We start from the raw sequence: 22,144 nt of genomic DNA, 5'->3' as shown, positions 1-22,144 counted from the left end.
TTCGATAAGAAAGTATTGTTTACTTCTTACAACAAAGAAATATTTGTTAAGTGGTTTAATTATCATTTTTTAGTCGTAAAATAAATAACGAGTAATATCAAACCGACTTGTAACATTTTGTTTTTATTATACTTGTTATTTGCCTTGTACTTGCAAGTAACAAAACTTAATGACTTGATGTTTGACTTGGTAACCACAAGTACTTGGAAAAAGGAGGCGATCGGTGCCCAGGCCTACTTTTTATTGTCAGCAGACTCACCTCAAAAATTCAGAAATGCTCTTTGCTTAATTAACCTCAAAACATGGCTTCCTTTGTCTTCTTCACCTTCTTTCCTGAAAGTTTCTGCGTTTAAACGTATCTCCCATGGCGGTGAAAGCCCAGAAAACACTCATTCTCCTAGCGAATCTAATCAAAGTTCCTCCACTGAAAGCCTTCTCTCTCTTGAACTCATCCAATCTTCACGGAGTTCAACACACACACGAATCATTCTCAGTCCTCCTCCATCTCCTTCTCTCTGGAAACTTACTCCCGCACGCTCAATCTCTCCTACTTCAAGCGATCACCAGAAGAATCCACTCCCAATCCTTCACTCCTTCCTCGCTCTTACGGTACTTAACACAATCAGAAACTTCAAAACCCAACTCTCGACTCTACGAAGTAATCATCAACGCGTACATCCAATCTCAATCCCTAGACTCCGCCCTCTCCTACTTCAACGAGATGATCGATAAGGGTCTTGTCCCCGGATCGAATTGCTTCAACAATCTCTTAACTTTCGTTTCCGGGTCGTCTTCTTTCGACGAGTTCTGGGCTTTCTTCAACGAGAACAAGGGGAGAGTCGTTCTCGATGTGTACAGCTTCGGGATCGCGATCAAAGCATGTTGCGAATCTGGTGAAATCCACAAGAGCTTTCACCTTCTTGGGGAGTTGAGAGCAAATGGGTTTTCACCGAACGTCGTTATCTACACTACATTGATCGACGGGTGTTGCAAGAAAGGAGAGATCGAAAAGGCCAAAGCTTTGTTTTTCGAAATGGAGACGATCGGGTTAGTGGCTAACGAGCGTACTTACACGGTTTTGATTCACGGGTTGTTCAAGAACGGGCTTACGAAACAAGGGTTTGAGACGTACGAGAAGATGAAGGAGGATGGGGTTTTACCCAATCTCTACACTTACAACTGTGTGATGAATCAGCTTTGTAAAGACGGAAGAACCAAAGACGCGTTTAAAGTGTTCGACGAAATGCGTGAGCGAGGGGTTTCGTGTAATGTTGTTACTTACAATACTTTAATAGGTGGGTTGTGTAGAGAGATGAACGCGAGTGAAGCTGGTAGGTTGATGGAACAGATGAAGAGCGATGGGATCAACCCGAACTTGATCACTTACAACACTTTGATTGATGGGTTTTGTAACGCGGGGAAGTTAGGAAAGGCGTTGAGTTTGTGCAGAGATCTGAAGTCCAGAGGTATGTCTATGTCTGTAGTCACGTATAATATTCTAGTTTCTGGGTTTTGTAAGAAGGGAGATACTTCAGGAGCGGCTAAGATTGTTAAGGAGATGGAAGAGAGAGGGATTAAACCTTCGAAAGTTACATATACGATTCTTATCGATACATTTGCTCGGTCTGATAACATGGAGAGAGCGATCCAGCTTCGAACGTCGATGGAGAGTTTAGGATTAGTTCCGGATGTTCATACTTATAGTGTGTTGATTCACGGGTTTTGCATCAAAGGTCAGATGAACGAAGCATCGAGGCTTTTTAGGTCGATGGTCGAGAAGAAGGTAGAACCTAACGAGGTGATCTACAATACGATGATTCTTGGGTATTGTAGGGAAGGTAGTTCTTATAGAGCGTTGAGGTTGCTGACAGAGATGGGAGATAGAGAGTTGGCTCCAAATGTTGCTAGCTATAGTTATTTGGTTGACGTTCTTTGTAAAGAAAAGAAAATGAAAGAAGCTGAGGATTTGGTTGAGAAGATGATTGGTTCAGGGATGGATCCATCTGCTTCAGTATGTAATATGATCTCTAGTGCCAAAAATGGTTCGCTTGTAGCTCAAACAATTGATAAGAGCTGTTTAAATGTGACTTAAATTTACACTTTTCTTTTAGTGCGCTCACTCTAATGAAGTCTGGTCTTCTTTTTTCATTCCGTTTTGTTTGAGGAAATAGTCACTTAACCCCATTCCTTTTTTTTTTAAACACTAGAATTTTATAGAAATATAACCACAGAGTGTTCTACAAGGATCAATTTCAAGCAAAGACATAGAGGAGGATTTTGACTTAAACAAAAAGATTACTAAGCCAACAAGGATGTCTTCTAGCAATATAAGATTGAAGGAGATCCTCCTTAATCACACTTTCAGCAATAAGCATAGCTGCTTTGATGTTGTGACGAGAGTTGAAATGCGCTTTCCACTCAGGGAAATCGTTCAAAAGTGGTAAAATCTTCGAAGAATAGAACTTAAGAGAAGGCCAAGCATGAGGTTTAGAAATAGCTCCAATCAAATCGAGATCTTCACTTGCAAAGATGATAGAGTTGAAATGAAGTATTTTTAGACATTCAATAGCCCTTTGTAACAAAAAAAAAAAGACATTCGATAGCCCACTTCCAACTTTCTAGAGAAGCATCTTGTTTGCTCTGGATGTTGGTGAATAATCTTCTTCCATGGAGAATAACTTTGCCCTCTCTGTTACGAAGAATCCAAGAAATTCCACTTTGCATTCTGATCTTATCCCATGCGCAGCCAATATCACATTTGAGCCATGAGATAGGAGGAGGTTTCCAGCCAAATATGTTCTTCTTTTTCTTTTCCTAAGTCAATGAATTTTTCTTGTTTTTCAATATACTTGATAAGGAACCCGTGATCAACATTTTTGTAGGTACTTTAAACCTGGAACCTCCACTTAACCCCATTCCATAATTTGTTTCAAAATATAATTTAAAATAAAAAATATCTAAGTTTACTCCATTTTCTACACTATAATGAAATAAATATGGATTTATTTTATGGACTAATCACTTTATTTTTAGTTCATTATTCTATTTTCCATTCAATTTATGGAATACGGTTAGAATAAACTCAATTCTATTTTAGAGTGAAAAGTAAAGTTTAAGATCCAAATACTAGATCATTTCCAATGAAAAATATATGTACTAGATCATTTTCAATGAAAAAATCTATTTTTCTCCGAAATAGAATAACTTTTAAAATAATGAACAAAAAAAATGATTGTTATATTTATAGAGTAAACGCTCCATTACGAAGTGGAAAATGTAGTAATATATTAGAATATGTTTTTGTTCAAAATTCCATTTTGAAGTAAATTATGAAGTATTAATAGAGATGCTCTTACAAGATTATTCTTTTTGATAATGATTTTTTTGTTTCTTCTGATTCAACGTTATTGCAATGGTTTAGTTTGGTTTACTTATAAACCAACTCCAACTCTACCAATACAGAAATTAGAAAACCAAATCAACCGTTGGAAAAATATTAAGAGAAGAAAACATAGCAGTTTCTCAAAACAAACCACCATTTCTTCTCCTTTAGCGTGTCCGATTAAGAAAGAGAGATGGATCACGCGATGTTAATGGCTCTTATAATCGCCGCAGCTTTCCTCGTTGTATTCAACAAAGTGGACGGAGTCCAGATCTTGTCTAAATCAAAGCTAGAAAAGTGTGAGAAGACAAACGATTCGGGAAACCTCAACTGCTCAACTAAAATCGTCTTGAATCTCGCTGTCCCCAGTGGATCCGTAAGCCTTGTTATATTTGTGCGCTATATCATATGATTTTTTTGCTCATCACATTTTTTTTTTTCGTGACGACTAAAAAGAGCGGAGGAGAGGCTTCGATTGTAGCCGAGATCGTCGAAGTGGAAGATAATTCGAATAGCAACATGAAAACCGTACGTATCCCACCGGTTATCACAGTGAACAAATCAGCAGCATATGCTCTCTATGACCTAACTTACATTAGGGTACGTATGAAGTTATGTTTTTACTGTCTTAAATGGGTTTGGTTTAAAGTTGATTAATATCATCATGAATCAGTCTCTAATCTTGGTTCAGGATGTGCCTTATAAACCTCAAGAGTTTCACGTTACCACTCGAAAGTGTGAGCCAGATGCTGGACCAGATATCGTTGGAATATGCGAGAGGCAAATATCTTTCCTTTACTATATGTTTCTCTTTCTTGTTTAGCTTTAACGGTAAATACTTATCGGAACAGGTTGCGTGATGACAAAGGTAACGTTCTGGTGCAGACTCAGCCTGTCTGTTGTCCATGTGGACCACAAACAAGAGTTCCTTCATCTTGTGGAGACATATGTACGTGTTTCTTTGTCTTAACATTTTCAATCTCTTTGGTTTAACATTCAATCTCCAGAGATTGTATGCAGGGGCGCGCAGTTAATAAAATTTGGGTACTATAAACATTTTAGTATACATTTTTATTTTATTTTTTTACTATTTTTGGAACCATAAAACGTATGATATTAGTTGTTTAAAATTTGTGTGCTAGTGTTAATGGTTCACTGGATTTAAGCTTAGAGGAAGCGTGTTATTTGTATGTTGTGAAGAATAATTTACAACTCTCATTTTCTTCACTTGACTTTTATCAGTTGAGAAGTTGATAAAAGGGAAAGCAAACACTGCGCATTGCCTTCGTTTCCCTGGTGACTGGTACAGATCCTCACTAAATGTGGATTTACTCTAAAGGTTGTTTTCAGGATTCTTGAAGTTTGTCCATTTGTTTGATCTCTCTCTCTCCTGTAGGTACCACGTTTTCAGCATTGGACAACGGTCTCTAGGGTTTAGCGTGCGTATTGAGTTGAAGACAGGAACTAGAGTTTCAGTATGTCTACTTCATTATTGCTTCAAGCTTAGCTTTGTTCCGGAGTTTTTCTGTCTTTTATGATTCTTCTTTAATTGACAGGAAGTGATCATTGGTCCTGAAAATAGAACAGCTACTGCAAATGATAACTTCCTCAAGGTTAATCTCATAGGAGACTTTGCTGGTTACACAAATATTCCTTCTTTTGAGAACTTCTATCTTGTAATCCCAAGAGAGGTATGAATAACTCTATATCCATTTGAAATCTCTTAACTTGAATGAGCCGTATTACAAAAATGCTAGAAGAATATTTTGAATAGGTGGCGGCAGAAGGACAGCCAGGGAACTTAGGTGGAAACTACTCAATGTGGATGCTGCTTGAGAGAGTGAGATTTACATTGGATGGCATAGAGTGTGACAAGATCGGTGTTGGCTATGAAGCTTATAACAACCAACCAAACTTCTGTTATGCACCATATTGGAGTTGCTTGCATAATCAACTATGGAACTTCCACGAGGTCAGTACTTAATAAACAAGACCAAACATAGTCCAATGAAACATTGTCACTGCGCTAATATACATAAATCATATGATTGTTAAATTATCAAACTATTAAGATTTACACTAAAATGTTTATATCCTCTTAAATCTCAGGACCGGTCCTATTAATAAGTTATAGTTTTATGTAATACCTTATTTGGTCGTTGTTGTGCCGATAACAAGTTTGTTTCAGGCAGATGTGAACCGGATAAGCCGCCACCAATTTCCTTTGTATGGACTGGAAGGAAGATTTGAGAGGATCAATCAACATCCTGTTTAGTTTTCAGCTTTTCATAGTTTCTAAATTAATAATAAAATTTGTTGTTGGCTTATCAAAAGCTTATGTACATGATGATACAGAACGCAGGGCCTCAGTCGTTCTCCATAGGAGTCACGGAAACGCTCAACACAAATCTAATGATCGAGCTAAGAGCTGATGATATTGAATATGTTTTCCAAAAGTAATATTATAAAAAGTATTCAGCTTTTTTTTCTTATAATCTGATTATAAAGTATAAAGTAAAGTAACGTTTGTGTGGTCGTAGGAGCCCTGGTAAGATCATAAATATCGCAATACCGACTTTCGAGACACTAAAACAATTTGGAGTTGCTGCAGTCACAACCAAGAACACCGGTGAAGTAGAAGCATCTTATAGCTTAACGGTACCACGTGTAAATCTAACCTTATCTTCTACTTGGATACTGTGAATTTTTTCTTGATAGTTGCATCCTGTGCAGTTTGATTGCTCCAAAGGTGTGGCTTTCGTTGAGGTAACTACCTTTCACTTAATATTATAAATCACTGTTAAAAGGAATGATACAAACTTGTTTCAGGAGCAATTCTTCATTATAAAACCAAATGATGTTACAACTCGATCTTTTAAGCTGTACCCTACCAAAGATCAGGCTGCAAAATATATATGCACAGGTTATTTGACTAATCTCTCTTCTATTACACTTCCTTGATTGCTTGTGTTAATAGTTATCTGTTTTCTCTCTTTGTATGGTGTAGCTATACTAAAGGATTCTCAGTTCAACGAAGTAGACAGAGCCGAGTGTCAATTCAGCACGACAGCTACCATACTTGACAATGGAACTCAGGTTTGTTTCTCTAAATTTGTTCAGTTCTTGATTAATGTCAGTGTAAGATCCTTGAGTGACAAGTTTACTATAAACGTGCAGGTTACTAATCCGTTTCAAATTCCAGAGACTCTCCCTAAAGGTTTATTTGAATCAATTAGGCTAATATGGACCAAACTAGTGAATGGTTTAGTCGATTTCATCACCGGAGAATCTTGCAGGTTAACTTTGCACACTTTTCTTAAAATTATTCTCTTGATGACTTTCTTTGAGAATGCGATAACTTGAAAAAAGGAATCAACAATGTGTTCAGAAGCAAATGCTCGAGTTTCTTCGACTTCAGCTGCCACATTCAATACGTTTGCTTGAGCTGGATGGTTATGTTCGGCCTCCTCCTCACTCTCTTCCCTACCAGTAAGCGTTTTCAAACCACAACAATCGCTGTCATATATAATTATAACTTAAACTAACTTGTGGTTTTGTTTTTATATAAAAACCTCACAGCTTGTGTCCTTCTCTGGCTCTTGCACCAAAAGGGACTCTTTGATCCTTTATACGACTGGTACGAAGATCATTTTGATTCAGATCATCATCATAGGTTATTATTACAACAGACCAGAGAAAACGCCTTAAACCACCGCCATCATCATCGTCGTCCTCATCATCACCAGCATCGCCATGGTGTCAAAACGCATAGTCACCACCATCGTCGTAGAGTAAACCACAGACACAAACACCATAATCATGGGCATGATGATGACGACGATGTTTCGCAGAAGATTCTTGAACGTGACCACAATGACTCTCACTATTACCAAAATCTTCGCCGAGTCCACAAAGATGGTGGCAAGCAGAAGCAGCGTAGGCGAGGAGAGAAGCACGGGATCGTCGTGCCATCTGATGTGGACGTGGACAGACGGAGGAAAGTGAGGCAAAGGGAGGAGAGTTAAAACGCAGGAAAATATCGTCAATCCTCTAAACATTATGGCTTTGATTCATGACATGTGGTATTATTGATTTAGTTTGAATTAAGTATAATTTACTGATAATTTGAAAATGCTACCAAACATGCATTAAGTTTGTTTTGTTTGATTTTAGGTTTGACTTATCATGTATTATAGTTGTGCTACAATATTGAGTTAAATCTTTTATAAAATTATTAACTCAAAATTTAATGCAAGCAAAACTCTATGTTTTGGAAGTTGAGTTAAAGGTTTAATTGAGTTTTCTTTCTGATATCACTTTCAAGGCTTAGCGGCTTAAGGGTTGTTTTCTTTTTTTCCTTCTTTTTTTTTACTTGTGAAAATAAATAAGCTTAAAGTCTGTTTTCATTTACTTTATCATTGATAATAGAGTAAATATAATTATTAGTGATTATGATTCTTTAGAAAATAATGTATTACAAACTGAAATTTTTTATTATTATGAAATATAAATTATTTTGTTATTGTTTTTTTAATATTTTATATATTTATATATTTTTAGTTATTTTATTTAAAAATCATACTACAACTTATACATCAAAAAGTAACCAATCATAAATTTTAATAAAATGATAATTTTTATTTTTACTGCAAATGTTCTCCATAAATTTATAGTTTCTATCACATCTTTTTTAATACAAGTTATATCGAATTACAAAAGATACTACAAATCAAACTTAATTTGAATGGTTGTAAATTTTTTAATATTTGATTATTTAATTAAGGGCTAGAAAGAAAAACTAATCCTAGAACAATTTGAAATATGTTATCAAACAAATTTTAATTATAAACAATTTAACCTAAATTAAATATATAAAAACTAAGCTATCGTAAATAAAATCACAAAATATACATATAAATGCCGAAATATTTCATAAAATTTTAAAAATTATTTGAAATAAAACCTTACTAATAATTAAGACGATAAATCATAGATTACATCTAAGTAATTATATAAATAATACTACATATTAATTTTGTCTACTATATATATTCTAAATCAGTGTCAATGGAATCTCTCACAATTGAATATTTATTTATTTTTAATTATGTTGATAATATGACAGATTTATTTTTTTACCATAATGATTGAAATTTTTTGCGTCAACATCTTATTTTGTTTGGTTGAAAAAACAATCTACAGATGAATGTTTTTACTGTTTTTACTTTTAGTGAATGTAAAATTTTGTTCGGAAAAATCCAGTTCTACTTATAAATAAAATATATTATAATTTTAATATATCTATAAATACAAATTATATTATAGAAACAAGGGTAAATATAGCTCTATTAAAAATCAAGTTAATGATGAAAGTTTTACTGTAATTCAAAACTAGATAATGGTCCGCACCTTGTGTGGAATAATGTAAACCCAACCAATTTTAAATTTATTATTAATTTTTTATTTCAGTATTAATTATTAAATTATATAAATTTTAACTTTGTATTATAAATCATCTAATTTTAATCCAACAATAGATGTATTAATTCCATCTTTTTATTAAGGTGTGTATTTTTTAGATTAAATTCTTATATGTAATAATAACCAAACTATCTTTAAATAACTTAGATTTAAAATCAAACATTTCTTATAGTTGTACATTATTCATTTGAAATGTTTGCGTAAAGATTTTAAATATTTGGAAACAAAAAATTGATACGGTGAATTGAAGTATTTTTATTTTTTGAAGGGATGTTATTCAGTCAAAACTATTTTTACAGAATAAGTCATATTATAAAATTCTATACATACAGATTATATTATATAAATAATTATAGTAAACATCTTAAATATATATCTATTTATAACTATAAAATTTTATGACGAAAATATATATTTTATATTATATTTATTTTTCTAGTTAACATAAACCTAATAATATGTCTTATAATCGCCAAATGTATATATCTTTTAAATGTGTGTCAATTGGACGCACCACAATTTACTATAAATTTAAAATTATTTATTTATTTTAAATGTAAATGTTGATATTATGACTCATTTATCCATTTCCATAATGATTAAGATGTTTCTCCCAAACTTTAAATATTTTGAAATAAAAAGTTCAATGTTGAATGAAGTATTTTCATTTTTGAATGATTTTAACATTTTTCAATAAAAGTGATTTTTATAGTAAATTTTGATTGGTAATAAATGATGAAAACAAAACATTTTATGCTCATTTCTCCCTCCACTGGCTCATTATCTAACCAATGTTCTAAGGAAATAGCTCATTTTGTTCTCCATCCCGATTCTTCTCTTGCATGCAAATAAAATCTAACTATTTTCTTTGTTTTTGTGGCACACCAAAATCTGGTTCCCTCTAAAAACTTTTATCAAAGAGTCATGTCAAAACAAAACAATTTTTTTTTTGTCAACAAACTTTCCAAAACAAAAAAAATTAACATTCACAACATTATATATCATATAATCTTAATCAGTTTGTATAAAATTGAAATAAAACATATATTGACTAGTTTTAAAATAGTCATAATTATCATATTAGAAGTAAGAAAATGTTTCAAATAAATCAGTTGTTAAATTTGATTTATTGAAATACATAACAAAAGATAATATTTAGCCTATAAAAATACTTAAAAGGAAAAAAATTGATAAGAAACAATAAAATATTGTATTTTATTCAAAAAAATTCCTTTTTAAATATTTATATGCCACAAAATTGCTAAGCTAAAGCAACTGTGAGCTTACAACTCTTTATACCTCCAGTAAAACTTCCTCTAGAATCGAACTACTAATACAATTATGACTAAGGATCATGGTATGCATTCAGAATTATTATACAATTAATAAATTTAAAAGATATATATAGATATATATATATATATATATATATATATATATATATGGTTTATTTGTTTTCCTACAGAGATTTAAGATAACACAGCTCAGAGATCTCACGGTTGATTATGTTTGTTAAATTCTAAGACATCAAAACTCCTAGGGGATTATTCTTGTTATACATCAATTTTATAAAACCATTTTCCTTGGGAGACCATTTATATTATAAGATTTTACGAAACACACAAAACATATATTACTAAATATATATTTTATGAGTATTTTAAATTAGCAATGGAGTTAAAGCAAATGTGTGTGTTTTATTAAATTTTTTGATTGGTGTATCAAAAACTAAAGAGGTGGGAAGTGGAATTTAATCAAAATGTGTCTCAATGGTATACATTTTTATAAACTGTTTTATATTAAATTTGTGTGTTTTATTCTTTCAACATTTATTTGATTTGATAATTTTTATTCTAATGATGAATTTGATCTAACATTTCATGATGATAATGGAAAGTGAAATCACTAAAAGAGACAAGTGCAAAGATGATGATAATAAATTGATATTTTGATGAAGATCCATGGTATTCAAAAAGATGTGTCAATTGTATACATTACAATTTAGTATACAGTTTAAAAATTGTTATATTATTTTCAGTAAAATTTTAGGGAAATTGCCACTAATACCACTTTCATAATACCACTTTTCAACTTTACACTTTTCAACTTTACCACTAAAATTTTAATGACTAAAGTACCATTATACCCTTATTTAATCAAACATAAACATATGCCTTCTTCAAAGTCAAATTTTCCAAATCTCAGATTCTTCACGTTGACCAATTCCGGCGAGATCTGACGATGCTGACGAGTTTCCGGCAAGATCTGACGACGTTGACGAGTTTCCGGCGAGATTTGACAGAATCTACAAGCTCAGACGAACGAGACGATATCTCTCAGAATCTGGTGAAGATCCGACGGCTCCGAGAGCTCGTAATGTGTCGAGCAGCTTAAGCCTTTGGTGATCAAACGCCTCCTCTTACGAGTCCGCCGCCGTATATTGACATCTTCGATTCGCCTCAGCTCATGTCTTCGCCTGCTCAGGTGAACTCATCCCTTCCAATTCCAATCCCTAGATGATGGATTCCTAGACTATTTAAAGGATCATCAAGTATTAAGCTTTAACTTCGTTATGTTCTTGAGTTTGGAAGTTTAACGGTGATGTATTCAAAATTGACTTGAGCAATACTATGATTTATTGAGTTTGATAGTTGACACATCAATTGATTCATTGTTTCAGAGCTAATGTATCTTCAGTGGCTGGATCCCAAGGAGCCTGTATACATTTACATCAACTCCACAGGGACTACTCGTGACTATGGCGAGACTGTTAGTTTTTTAACTCTTTGTGAATGATTTAAGATCTTTTTTCTCAGTATTTGTACTATCTTTTTTCTCAGTATTTGTACTATTCTCAAATGTTTGAAACGATATGTTGCAGCAATGATCCAGCAGCCTCGTGTGCCTTCTTCTGGGTTGATGGCTGCCAGTGATGTCCTGATTCGTGCCAAAAACGTTTGTTACTCCCTCTGTACACATTGTATTCTGGAAATCTAATTTCAACTGAGATATGTTCATGATGTGCTTATAAGTTCATACCTATGCTTCTCACTTGAGCATTTGGCTAGGAATTTCAAACTTGAGGTGAAGAAAAATTTAATTTCAGTACATATCTCACGTTCCTGGTTGCAATTACAGGTTATAACAAACAGGGATATACTTGTGGGACTACTATCAAAGCACACTGGGAACCTTTATAAGCTCTTATAAAATTTATTAATGGTTCATAAATGGTTTTATAAACCTTTAGAAATAGTTATATAAATATTTATATGGTTTTATAAACCTTTATAATTTTTATAAACCCTATATAAACTCTTCAAAACCTATTAAAACCTTTTATAAACCCTTACAAATCTTATATAAACCCGTTATAAACCCTTATAATTTCTATATAAATCTTTACAAACACCTGTAAGTGATTTTGTAAACCCTTTTATAAATTCTTATAAATCATTATAAACATTTTAAACATTTTGTGATGACTTGAAAACAAAACTTATGGGAGCTACAAAGCAGTTTCAAGATGTTCTTACTGTGAGATCAGGTTATTTGAATTGCTTGTCAATGGTCTTCCAGCTCGAGCTGAGATCACATATGCTGCAAATGGCAGAAGTTCAAAAATATTTCACCAAAAGTTATAAGCATTATCCTGCTAAACCTGGAAGACCATTGACAAGAGCTTTCAAAATCTGTGAAATCAAATGAGCAACCAGCTGGCCCTGTTTCTTCTTCTTCTTCTTCTACAACAGCAACAACCACCAATTATGAAAGCTCTTTGTCCACTCCTATGATCAGTGAAAAGCTTAAGATGTATTCTCACCTCAAGCAGTTTACTTTCCTTGATCTCAATTTGGTTACTAGAAATTTCAGACCCGAAAGTCTTCTCGGAGAAGGTGGCTTTGGTTGTGTCTTTAAAGGATGGGTGGGGGAGAACGGAACTGCTCCTGTTAAGCCTAGCACTGGCGTTACTGTTGCTGTCAAAACCTTGAATCTTGATGGCCTTCAGGTCATAAAGAGTGGCTTGTATGATCCTTTATAAACACTTCTAAATTGATTTATAAACACTTCTAAATTGATTTATACTCTTATAAATTGTGTTATGAATATTATTAAATTCTTATAATCCTTGGAATAAACCCTGATAAATAGATTTATAACCTCTTATAAATAGATTTATAAACCTTGTAAATTAATTTATAAACAGTTACAAATAAATGTATAAACTCTTATAAATAGCTTATAAGTTCTTGTAAATAGTTTTATAAACCTTTTAAATAGTTTTATAAACCTTTATAAATAGATATATAAATATTTATATGTGTTTTATAAATTTTATAGATGGTTGATACAAAGTTTTATAAGCTCTTATAAAATTTATAAATGGTTCATAAATGGTAACCTTTATAAATAGTTATATAAATACTTATATGTGTTTTATAAACTTTATAGATGGTCGATTATGATCCAGCTACTTTTGATCTGACGGAGCACGGTAGTCCACCGACAAAGATGATGTAGTCCACCCATGGAGGCAGTTTAAAACTCGTCGACGAGATCTCGTCTCTCACCATGAATAGAAATAGATTAGAGGATATAATTGTCTTTTGTTTCCTTACAGTTTAGGTGCTTTTAAAAATGGACATCTTAATAGTGTAAACATGAACAAGTGTACTTCAGATGTGCTAGTTTGCAATTTTCCCTCTTATAAATGAATTATACTTTAAACGATATTTAGAAAGCCTTATAAATTGAACCTAATAAATGGTTTTATAACTCCTTGTATCTGAGTTATGTGTCCCTAATTGTAAGCATCAGTTCAAAGTAGAAATGGTTGATTTTAAGTAAAATAGAGTATAGAAGGATTTGGGTAATTTAAATTAAAAAGAAACCATAAAATAATTTATAAAGACTTATAAATCATTTATCAGGCATGATTCATAAACTAATTTGTAAGGGTTTATAACTTATTTTATAAAGATTTATATATTAGCTATAAAAATTTATAAAGGCTTTTAAATTATTTATAATAGTTCATAAATATTTGTTAATAATTTAAAAGATTTTACGACTCAGCTATAGATATTTATACATTATTTTGTAACGATTTAGAAATCAATTATAAAGATTTAAAAAGACTCTTATAAATAATTTATAAGCCTTTAAAAAGTTATAATGATCTAGTAGGGTCCTATAAATCATATACAGGTGCTCATAGATAATTTTATAAACGTTTATAAATAATATTATAAGAGTTGATAAATGGTTATAGAGTTTATAAGTTATTTTTATAAGGGTTTATTAATATTTTTAAATACTTCTAAATCATTTATAAGAGAGTTCATAAATATTTATAAATCATTTATAAGAGTTTAGAGTTCAGTTATAATAATTTATAGATCATTTTATAAAGGTCTATAAATTAGTTATAAAAATTTAGAAAGTAAGGGTTCTTCTGGCTTTCCTTCGACTCTATATAAATATTAAGACATAAGGGTTCTTAAGTAAGTGATGTTACAAAGTATGTACCCAAAGCAATCAAAAGAGGTTTGGTGTTAAGCCAATTTACACTATATTATATACCCTGAAAATGAAACACGCTCTCCTGGTTTAGCTCCAGCAGGTGGTGGCAATGGTTCCACCACTAAGTGGTCTTCATTTGAAGCACAAAGAACCTGTAGCAAAAAAACCATTAACAAAAAAGAAGCGCCAGTGTGAAAAGCTTACAATATTTTGATCGTTGATTAACTGGATTGATGCAGATAGAAGAAAGTCTTACCATCCTCCTGACATAACATCTCGTAGCTATTCAGGTTTGACATATGTGATGAGCGTAACAAGCCGGTTCTTCGTCATCATAACAAATCAACCAAGGAACAACAGATAAGTAAGCTTTTAAGTTTCAAGAACCTGACCATTATATCGATTGATAAACCCAAACTATACGCATACAGCCAAAGATTCTTTTATTTATTAGTAAATTAAGACATCACTATACCATACTATACTCAAACAGTACCTACCAAAACATACAAGTAAAGCAACGTATCCATAAGCACTTCAAATTCACAAAGCTTTATACAAAGAAGAGTATACACAAACATATACATACCAATATATGACCATTCTTTTGTTGGCTTTTGTATTGAATCTGAACGAGAACATGTATACAATTAAACACAAATAAATAAAAGCATCACCAATCTTAAGAGAATGAGTAATAGAGTACCTCTCTTGGGCCATAAACAGCTGCAATTACTTTTGAATTATCCATCTAGAAAACAGCAGAATTAGACAAGAACAACAACAAAAGTTGAGTTTTTAATTCATGCAAGTGCCAAATTAGAACTGAGATGAAAGATAGGAATAAGATCGGTGTTTACCAAAATTGTTTGTGAGATTGGGGCTGATCTCAATCAAAGCTTCTAGTAACAAAATGAATACTCTTCTAGTCTTCTTCCATCGATGGCTATGGCGGAAGGGGAACAGTGGTAACAGCCTTCAATAGCTTTAAGAACCAAAGTTTCTGGATTCGATGAGGATCATATCGCTCATGGAAGCTTCGGTTTTGATTGATAATCACTTCTTTGAGCTGTTAAGTTTAACTTGGTATTGAATCTCGTAAATGAGTCGATATTTTAGAGGTTTGGAATTGAGATTCTCTGCAATCTCTTTCGTCGCCGCTGCGTGAGACAAAGAGACGGCGGATCTCGGTGACTCCGAGAGAAGAGAGAAGAATCGATGATTGAGGAGAAGATAAGATAATGGTAGTATTGTCTTTTGGTCATTAATGAAAGTGGTATTTGTGAAAATGTCCTTTGATTGATGGTAAAATTGAATTGTGGTATCAAACAAAGTGTATAAGTAAAATTTCCCCAAAATATATTTATATTAAAACAAATTTTTTTTTATAAATGTTTGCATTAATATTTTAAACATATGAAAACAAAAAAATAATAAGATAAATTGAAATATTTTTACCTTTCGGAATAATGTAAATTTATTCAGTCAAAACGATTTTTACTGAATATATGATATTATATAACTTATAATATAGGAATAAATACATATGATATTATTTAAAAAAGTATAGGAAAACATATCTCTTTTAATAACTATGTATTATAGATGTTAATTTCCTAATTAACATAAACCTAATAATATGTCTTAAATTCGTCTAATGTATATCTTTGTGTTAATTGGATACACCACAACTGAATATACAATTTTCAAATTTATTTTAGATATTTTTAATGATTTTTAAAAAATTTGTGACTGATTTATCAATGCACCATAACTATTAAGATGTTTGAACCAAAACTTTAAAAAACAAAAAATATATTGAATAAGTAAAGTATATTTTTCTAATAATTACCAAAGTATTTCATTTTTGAATGTATCTTGTTTTAGTAAAAGGCTATTTTTACATCTGACAATTGCATTTGTTTGAATGAAAAATAAAACAATAAAAGAATAAGAGTTTGAAATGAAAATACCAAAGTATTTTATTCCTTTCAAAATTGGGTTTGTTGTACACATAAACTTAATCAATTTGTATAAAATTGAAATAAAACATACATTAACTAATTTTATTATAGTTACTGATAAAATATAATAAATGTTAATAGTCATACGTATTTTTTAGAAATAAAAAATGTTTCAATTAAATAATTATACTATTTTTTTATAGAAATATAATACCAAAAGTCATATTTATTTTTTATTTAAATTTAAAATAAAATTTGACAAAAAAATATATTATATTGCTTTAAATTGTTTTACAAAATATTTATATTCCGTAAAATCTCAGTAGCCATATTTATTTTATGTAACTAGAATTGATAAGATTTAATAAAACATATTTACAAATATAAAATAATAAATCAAACTAAATGAAATTAACAAAATTAATCAAAAATCTAACCTATTTAAAACGACAATGAAAAGTAAATGCAACACATATATTCAATGATAACCAAACCAATTAAATAATCTACATAAAATTACATATTTAACTAAAAATATACTTTATACGTATAAATTAAAAAAATTAAATGTAAATAAATATTAATTAATTATCATAATTTATTTATCTTATAAATATTTATATCAGTGCAAAAGCATAAATACTAAATCATATTTAATCCTAAAATCTCGTAACAATGATGATAATACTATGTTGATCAAAAATGGATTATCAGTTTTTATTACATATACTATAATTTGAGAAGTGATTTTGATTATTTGTTACATTTTCTATAATTTTATGAATAATCAATAATTTTAAAAAGTGATTTCTATTACATATACTAAAATCTTGTGACAATGATGATATTACTAAAGGCAAAATTCGTAGTAAATATTAAGCAAAGTGCATAATAATAATTAATAAACTTTAGTTACAAGTTTTTTTTTCAAATATTTTGCAACTTTCAATCCATTAATATTAATTATAAGATATCAAATATCATGCTTATTTACTTTGTTTCCAATTCTATACCACTGTTTTATAGATAGTCATAACTCAAGTCTCAAGAACATAATTTAGGGGAGGCTGACATACTTTTGCCAACTATGTTATATGTTATTTAGTATTTTTTATTTTCAGAAACTAAAGAAAAAACAAATTATGGCAACGTACACTATGTAATGTTTCAAGCTAAAAATATTAGTTTTGTAAAAAATATCCAGACATGTACATGTTTTTGTAAAGATATGATTTGAACATTTATTATGAAATATGACTTAGGTCTCAAATATCGAATACCTTTCATAATTATTAAAAGCCTAATCCAATAATTTATTCAATTTGGTTTTGGTCCGGTCCATTAATAACAAAAGTTGTGTTTTAATTACCAACTATTGCAAAGTTTTTGATTTCCTAAGTGATTAGATATTTTCTGATACATGTCAAATATGCATATAATTGTTTTATATACTCTTCATTATATTATAATGTTCATAATTTTTCACCCTAAGGTTACAATAACACAAAAAGCAGAGTTACGTAATTCACTAATTGATTGGGCTGAGCTTTAACTGCTGCGACAGGGATGTGAATTTTTTTAAAAATTTAACCAAACAAAATCGAAATAAAAATGTGGTCAGTATAAGATAAATTTATTCACAATATCGACTTCGAAATTGACTTACTCTTGTGTTTGTTATCTTTTCCTTATTAAAAGAAATAATTAAATAATATTAACTTAAAATTTTATGATTAAATATAAAATATAAGTGCCTTGATACACAATTCGACAATATGTAATTAAGAAAAAATCCATAGAATTTAAAATACAAATACGTTGTCACCAAGGCAAGAATTTGTATATTTATTTGGGAATTAAAAAAATTTATAATAAGTGCAATTCGTAGTAGTTAATAGGGATATAAACGACCTTAACATAATATCTAATTCTTTATAAACGATTTGTATCGGCCATTATGATACCATCATACTTCCATCTTTATAAATGATTTGGATCTGTGAATTTTAATTGACTATATGAAGAAATAGAAATATACATTGTCTTTACCTAAATAATACAATCAACAACATAATAATAGTTGAATAAAAAATTTAATATCACATATAAATATGGTTAAACTTGGTAATTTCGGTTGATTAAAAAACAATAAATATATTTGTCAACTATGGGAAAAAAAACAAACCTAAAAAAACTTGCTAAATGTATATTTTTTATTTTCAAATTTGTAAATTAATTCCGCACAAGATGCATATCTTTTAAATATTATTATCCCGCGATATCTCGGAAGTCGTTAAAATATGTTAAACAATAATGATTCCTTAAACTTATCGTTAGCGTAGAAGTTAGAAGAATAGAGAAACTTCAAGAGAGTTTACAACTTCACTTTATTCTCCAAAAATGATCCCAACAAAATAGCAAAAAGCCCAAAGCAAAAAAGACCAAAAAAGTTAAAACGACGAGTTTCGCCGATCCAAAGCCCCCATTCACAATCTCTTCGTCTTCTTCTTCTTTTTCTTTTCCCCTTGCTTACTCCAACAAACTATTCCCAGCAGCTTGCGAAACAACGATTCCTCTCTTCTTCGTCTCTCATGGCGTCGCCGAATCAGGAAGCAATCGCCACTTTCATCAGCATCACCGGCGCTTCTGACGCCGTCGCCGCTCAGAAGCTCCAGGTTATTCCGATTCGAAATTACTCATCTCGATTCATGTTTCTCGATTGGTTTACATATGATTTACGAAAGGTTTGATTATCTCGGATGCCTTTAGCTTGATCGGTTAGGGTTGTAATCGAAGATTGTCTAATTGAATTTCTCTTCTTACATTGCCGATTAGCTCTACTGAATCCTCGCGTTTGTTCGTCGATTGATTATATGATTTTCGCCAGTGTTCAGTTTAATTCTAATTTGAGAGCTGACTGGTTCATGCTTAACCTTCTTCTTTTGTTATTCCAGGAGCATCGTGGCGATCTTAATCAAGCTATTAATGCGTATTTCATCGAGGGAGATCGAAATGCGTATGCCATCCATCTCACCCTTGATTTTATCATCTGAAAATTTATCATTATTTTGTGTTTTTCTTTTTTTGTTATGATCTTTGCGCAGAGTACGTGAAGCGCCAGTGAATGTCCCTGAAGACGATGCAATGGACATAGATGATGATGATGATGTGATTCCTCCGGCTGCACAATCTCTTCTCAATGCAGCGGGTGGTCCCTTCTCGCTTCTCGATTCAGACTTCGCTAGAAGTATTTTTGATAGGGATCCGCTCATGCCACGCCCGCCTTCCTTCGTTAGTCATCCCAGGGAGGTTAGGCAGATACCCATAGAGGTTAAGGATAGCACTGGGCCATCAGAACCATCTCCTGACGCTCCTACTATTGAGGATGTTACGGAAACAGCACATGTTATCGCCCCTGCTGCCCAAGGGACGGTTATTATTGATGAAGAGAGCGATGATGATGTTCCTTTTGCACCAACTAGGAGAACTAGGCATGTTGTACCTGCACCCAATAATATTCAAGATTACCGTGAGGTGGAAGAAGAGATGATCCGAGCTGCCATTGAGGCCTCAAAGATGGAGGCTGAGGTTAGCTTTTCTTAAGAGGATGGGCATTTTTTTTGGTTTTTTGTTCTTGGCTTATCAATCTTTTCGAAATTTCAATTGTTTTACAGGGGTTAAATCATCCTTTGCCTGAAGAGAGGCCTTCTCACATGGGAGATGATGATGACATAGCAAAAGCCGTCACAATGTCACTGAAGGTCTGTGGTTGTCTCGTCTCTCTTCTTCTTTTTTTCCATCTTCTTTGATCTCTTCTAATATAAGTGTGAATGCAGTCAGCGGAGGAAGAAACTTTACGCAATCAAGTGTTTAAGGCCTCAACCTCAGAAATAGGAACTTCTGAAACTGCTGCTGCTCAAGGATCAGAAAGTACCCAAGCCCTGAACGGAAGGTTTGTTGGTTCTTCCTGTAACGCTTTGTGTTATCTCTGAGCTTAATATCTCCAGTTGCAAAAACTTCTGCGGTTTATCTGCTGTTGTTTGTCAAAAACGAGGCCTGAAAAATTGTGTGTGTTTAATATTGTCTAGATTGGCTGCACCTAGCGCACCATTTGAGGATGACTCTGATGACGTTGATGATGAGCCTCTTTATAGACACAGGCCTAGACGTGTGGCATCTGGAACTCCGGCCCCACCTAGCCCTGACCGTTCCCGGAGTAGGAGTCCTGAAGGAGATAATCCAGTGGACAGTGGCAATAGGTTTCCTTCCGAGGTATCAATAATATCTGTTTTGTTTCTTACACAGTGGCCAGACTAGCGTACCTGTATTACTTTACAGTTGAGAATCCTAGAGTAGCTTATACAGTCCATTACTGATACACTCTTTGTATATAATACTCAAGTGGGGAGGCATTTCGTCTGAGGAACATGATGAAGCTGTGATGCTCGAAGCAGCCATGTTTGGTGGCATTCCTGAAACTGGATATAATCATCGCCCATTCTTACCTCCTCAGCAGTGGGCACCACCACGTCCACCCTCGCCTTCATTGACAGCTCAGAGGTTGATACGTGAACAGCAGGTACTGGCTGCTTGACTAACAAAACCCTTTGTGTTTTATCGAGGGTTATATTGGTGATAATAAAACTTGAGTGAGCTGCTACATGGTGCAGGATGATGAGTATCTTGCGTCCCTGCAAGCTGACCGAGATAGAGAACTGCAGTCCATTAGAGATGCTGAGGCACGTCAGTTACAGGAAGAAGCTGCTAGAAAGGCTTTTCTGGAGGAAGAAAAGAAAAAAGAGGAAGAAGCTCAGAGAAAACATGAGGAGGAACAGGTGCGTCTTTCCAAGACTACCGCGTTAAAACAAGTTTAGCTAAACCACGTGCGCATTGATCTCAGTGAAGGCGGTTCTTTTGTTATTGATTAGTTTCCACTGGACTGTTGTTGCAGGAGCTAGAGAGGCAACTAAAAGCAAAAGAAGCTTCTCTGCCAAAGGAACCGCAAGCAGACGAAGAGAATGCTATTACTCTTCTAGTCAGGATGCCTGATGGAACTCGACATGGCCGCCGATTCCTTAGATCCGATAAACTCCAAGTTAGTTCCCCCAAAATTTATTTTCGCTTTGCTATTGCAATCTTCTCAAAGTTTATACTAAAAATTACCATCCATGCCACTTTTTGCAGTCTCTTTTCGATTTCATAGACATTGCAAGAGTGGTGAAACCCAGGACTTACCGACTGGTATAAACTTGTGCATTTATATCAATAAAATCCCTCATAAAGATATTTGTTAACTGACATAGTGCTTGACCGGATCTGCACTTGATGGTGTTATTTGAAACAGGTGAGGCCTTACCCTCGGCATGCGTTTGGGGATGGAGAAAGTGAGTCTACTCTGAATGATCTTGGATTGAGCAGCAAGCAAGAAGCATTGTTTCTTGAGCTTATCTGAGCAAACTGTTTAATCGCTTAAAATATATGTCAGACTTTCTGCTTAGAACCTCTGTTTAATTTTTAAGTTATGTGGTTTATATTTCTTTCTATACAAGAACAAAATATATTTGTTGGGAGGGATTATAAGTTTTCAAACAATACATCGTTTCAGTTGTATATGCCATACATTGTCTGCAGAAAGAACATGGCAAAGCAGAGTAACCTGCAAGAGAGATGCATAGCAAACATTAACGGTGAGAAAACGCCACCTCTCTTGTCCGCTTCACCTTTCAAACCCACAAAACTTCAATCATTCCCCCTTAATTAACCAACTTTAACACACCGTTCATACAAACCGTTT

At 32.6% G+C, this 22,144-nt stretch overlaps 3 protein-coding genes and 1 long non-coding RNA gene across 5 annotated transcripts; 3 read left to right on the top strand and 1 right to left on the bottom strand.

Annotated features, from left to right (window-relative positions):
• The first annotated feature begins 221 nt into the window (after nt 1-221).
• LOC103849364 (pentatricopeptide repeat-containing protein At4g11690) lies at nt 222-2,281 on the top strand. Its single transcript, XM_009126138.3, has one exon. It carries the CDS (start codon nt 365-367, stop codon nt 2,090-2,092), a length of 1,728 nt encoding a protein of 575 aa, XP_009124386.1. The 5' UTR covers nt 222-364; the 3' UTR covers nt 2,093-2,281.
• Nucleotides 2,282-2,524: 243 nt separating this feature from the next.
• Nucleotides 2,525-11,968, top strand: LOC103849365 (protein HAPLESS 2). Its single transcript, XM_009126139.3, has 17 exons — nt 2,525-3,758; nt 3,839-3,982; nt 4,074-4,162; nt 4,234-4,331; nt 4,625-4,685; nt 4,779-4,857; nt 4,939-5,073; nt 5,157-5,354; nt 5,571-5,651; nt 5,738-5,838; nt 5,923-6,040; nt 6,116-6,148; nt 6,212-6,305; nt 6,390-6,478; nt 6,560-6,678; nt 6,771-6,871; nt 6,962-11,968. Exons 1-17 carry the CDS (start codon nt 3,576-3,578, stop codon nt 7,405-7,407), a joined length of 2,169 nt encoding a protein of 722 aa, XP_009124387.1. The 5' UTR covers nt 2,525-3,575; the 3' UTR covers nt 7,408-11,968.
• Nucleotides 8,735-16,630, bottom strand: LOC103849367. 2 transcript variants are annotated; one of them, XR_004450915.1, is made up of 6 exons: nt 15,247-16,630; nt 15,093-15,137; nt 14,976-15,014; nt 14,643-14,710; nt 12,687-14,538; nt 8,735-12,606 (listed from the first exon to the last, which is right to left on the bottom strand). It is a non-coding gene; the product is annotated as an uncharacterized LOC103849367 (long non-coding RNA). The 2 variants fall into 2 exon arrangements; XR_629417.2 differs by having other exon boundaries at nt 8,735-12,603.
• Nucleotides 16,631-18,762: 2,132 nt separating this feature from the next.
• Nucleotides 18,763-21,967, top strand: LOC103849368 (plant UBX domain-containing protein 8). Its single transcript, XM_009126140.3, has 11 exons — nt 18,763-19,025; nt 19,305-19,366; nt 19,455-19,938; nt 20,025-20,111; nt 20,187-20,302; nt 20,439-20,622; nt 20,753-20,929; nt 21,021-21,185; nt 21,302-21,445; nt 21,535-21,591; nt 21,695-21,967. The coding sequence occupies exons 1-11, from the start codon at nt 18,942-18,944 to the stop codon at nt 21,800-21,802; spliced, it is 1,668 nt and encodes a 555-aa protein (XP_009124388.2). The 5' UTR covers nt 18,763-18,941; the 3' UTR covers nt 21,803-21,967.
• The last annotated feature ends 177 nt before the right edge of the window (nt 21,968-22,144 follow it).

Source organism: Brassica rapa, chromosome A09, assembly GCF_000309985.2.
Source record: "Brassica rapa cultivar Chiifu-401-42 chromosome A09, CAAS_Brap_v3.01, whole genome shotgun sequence".
Classification (NCBI taxonomy): domain Eukaryota; kingdom Viridiplantae; phylum Streptophyta; class Magnoliopsida; order Brassicales; family Brassicaceae; genus Brassica; species Brassica rapa.
The sequence above is the reverse complement of the archived record's forward strand: the minus strand, read 5'-3'. Positions and strand labels throughout refer to the sequence as shown.

Excerpts from the sequence above, each read along its gene's own strand:
- LOC103849364 (XM_009126138.3), top strand. The coding sequence starts at position 365 with ATGGCGGTGAAAGCCCAGAAAACACTCATTCTCCTAGCGAATCTAATC.
- LOC103849365 (XM_009126139.3), top strand. The coding sequence starts at position 3,576 with ATGGATCACGCGATGTTAATGGCTCTTATAATCGCCGCAGCTTTCCTC. Across the intron at positions 4,332-4,624 it reads TTCATCTTGTGGAGACATAT|TTGAGAAGTTGATAAAAGGG; the intron begins GTACGTGTTTCT and ends GACTTTTATCAG. Across the intron at positions 6,872-6,961 it reads CCTCACTCTCTTCCCTACCA|CTTGTGTCCTTCTCTGGCTC; the intron begins GTAAGCGTTTTC and ends AAAACCTCACAG.
- LOC103849368 (XM_009126140.3), top strand. The coding sequence starts at position 18,942 with ATGGCGTCGCCGAATCAGGAAGCAATCGCCACTTTCATCAGCATCACC. Across the intron at positions 20,303-20,438 it reads ACCCAAGCCCTGAACGGAAG|ATTGGCTGCACCTAGCGCAC; the intron begins GTTTGTTGGTTC and ends AATATTGTCTAG. Across the intron at positions 20,623-20,752 it reads GCAATAGGTTTCCTTCCGAG|TGGGGAGGCATTTCGTCTGA; the intron begins GTATCAATAATA and ends ATAATACTCAAG.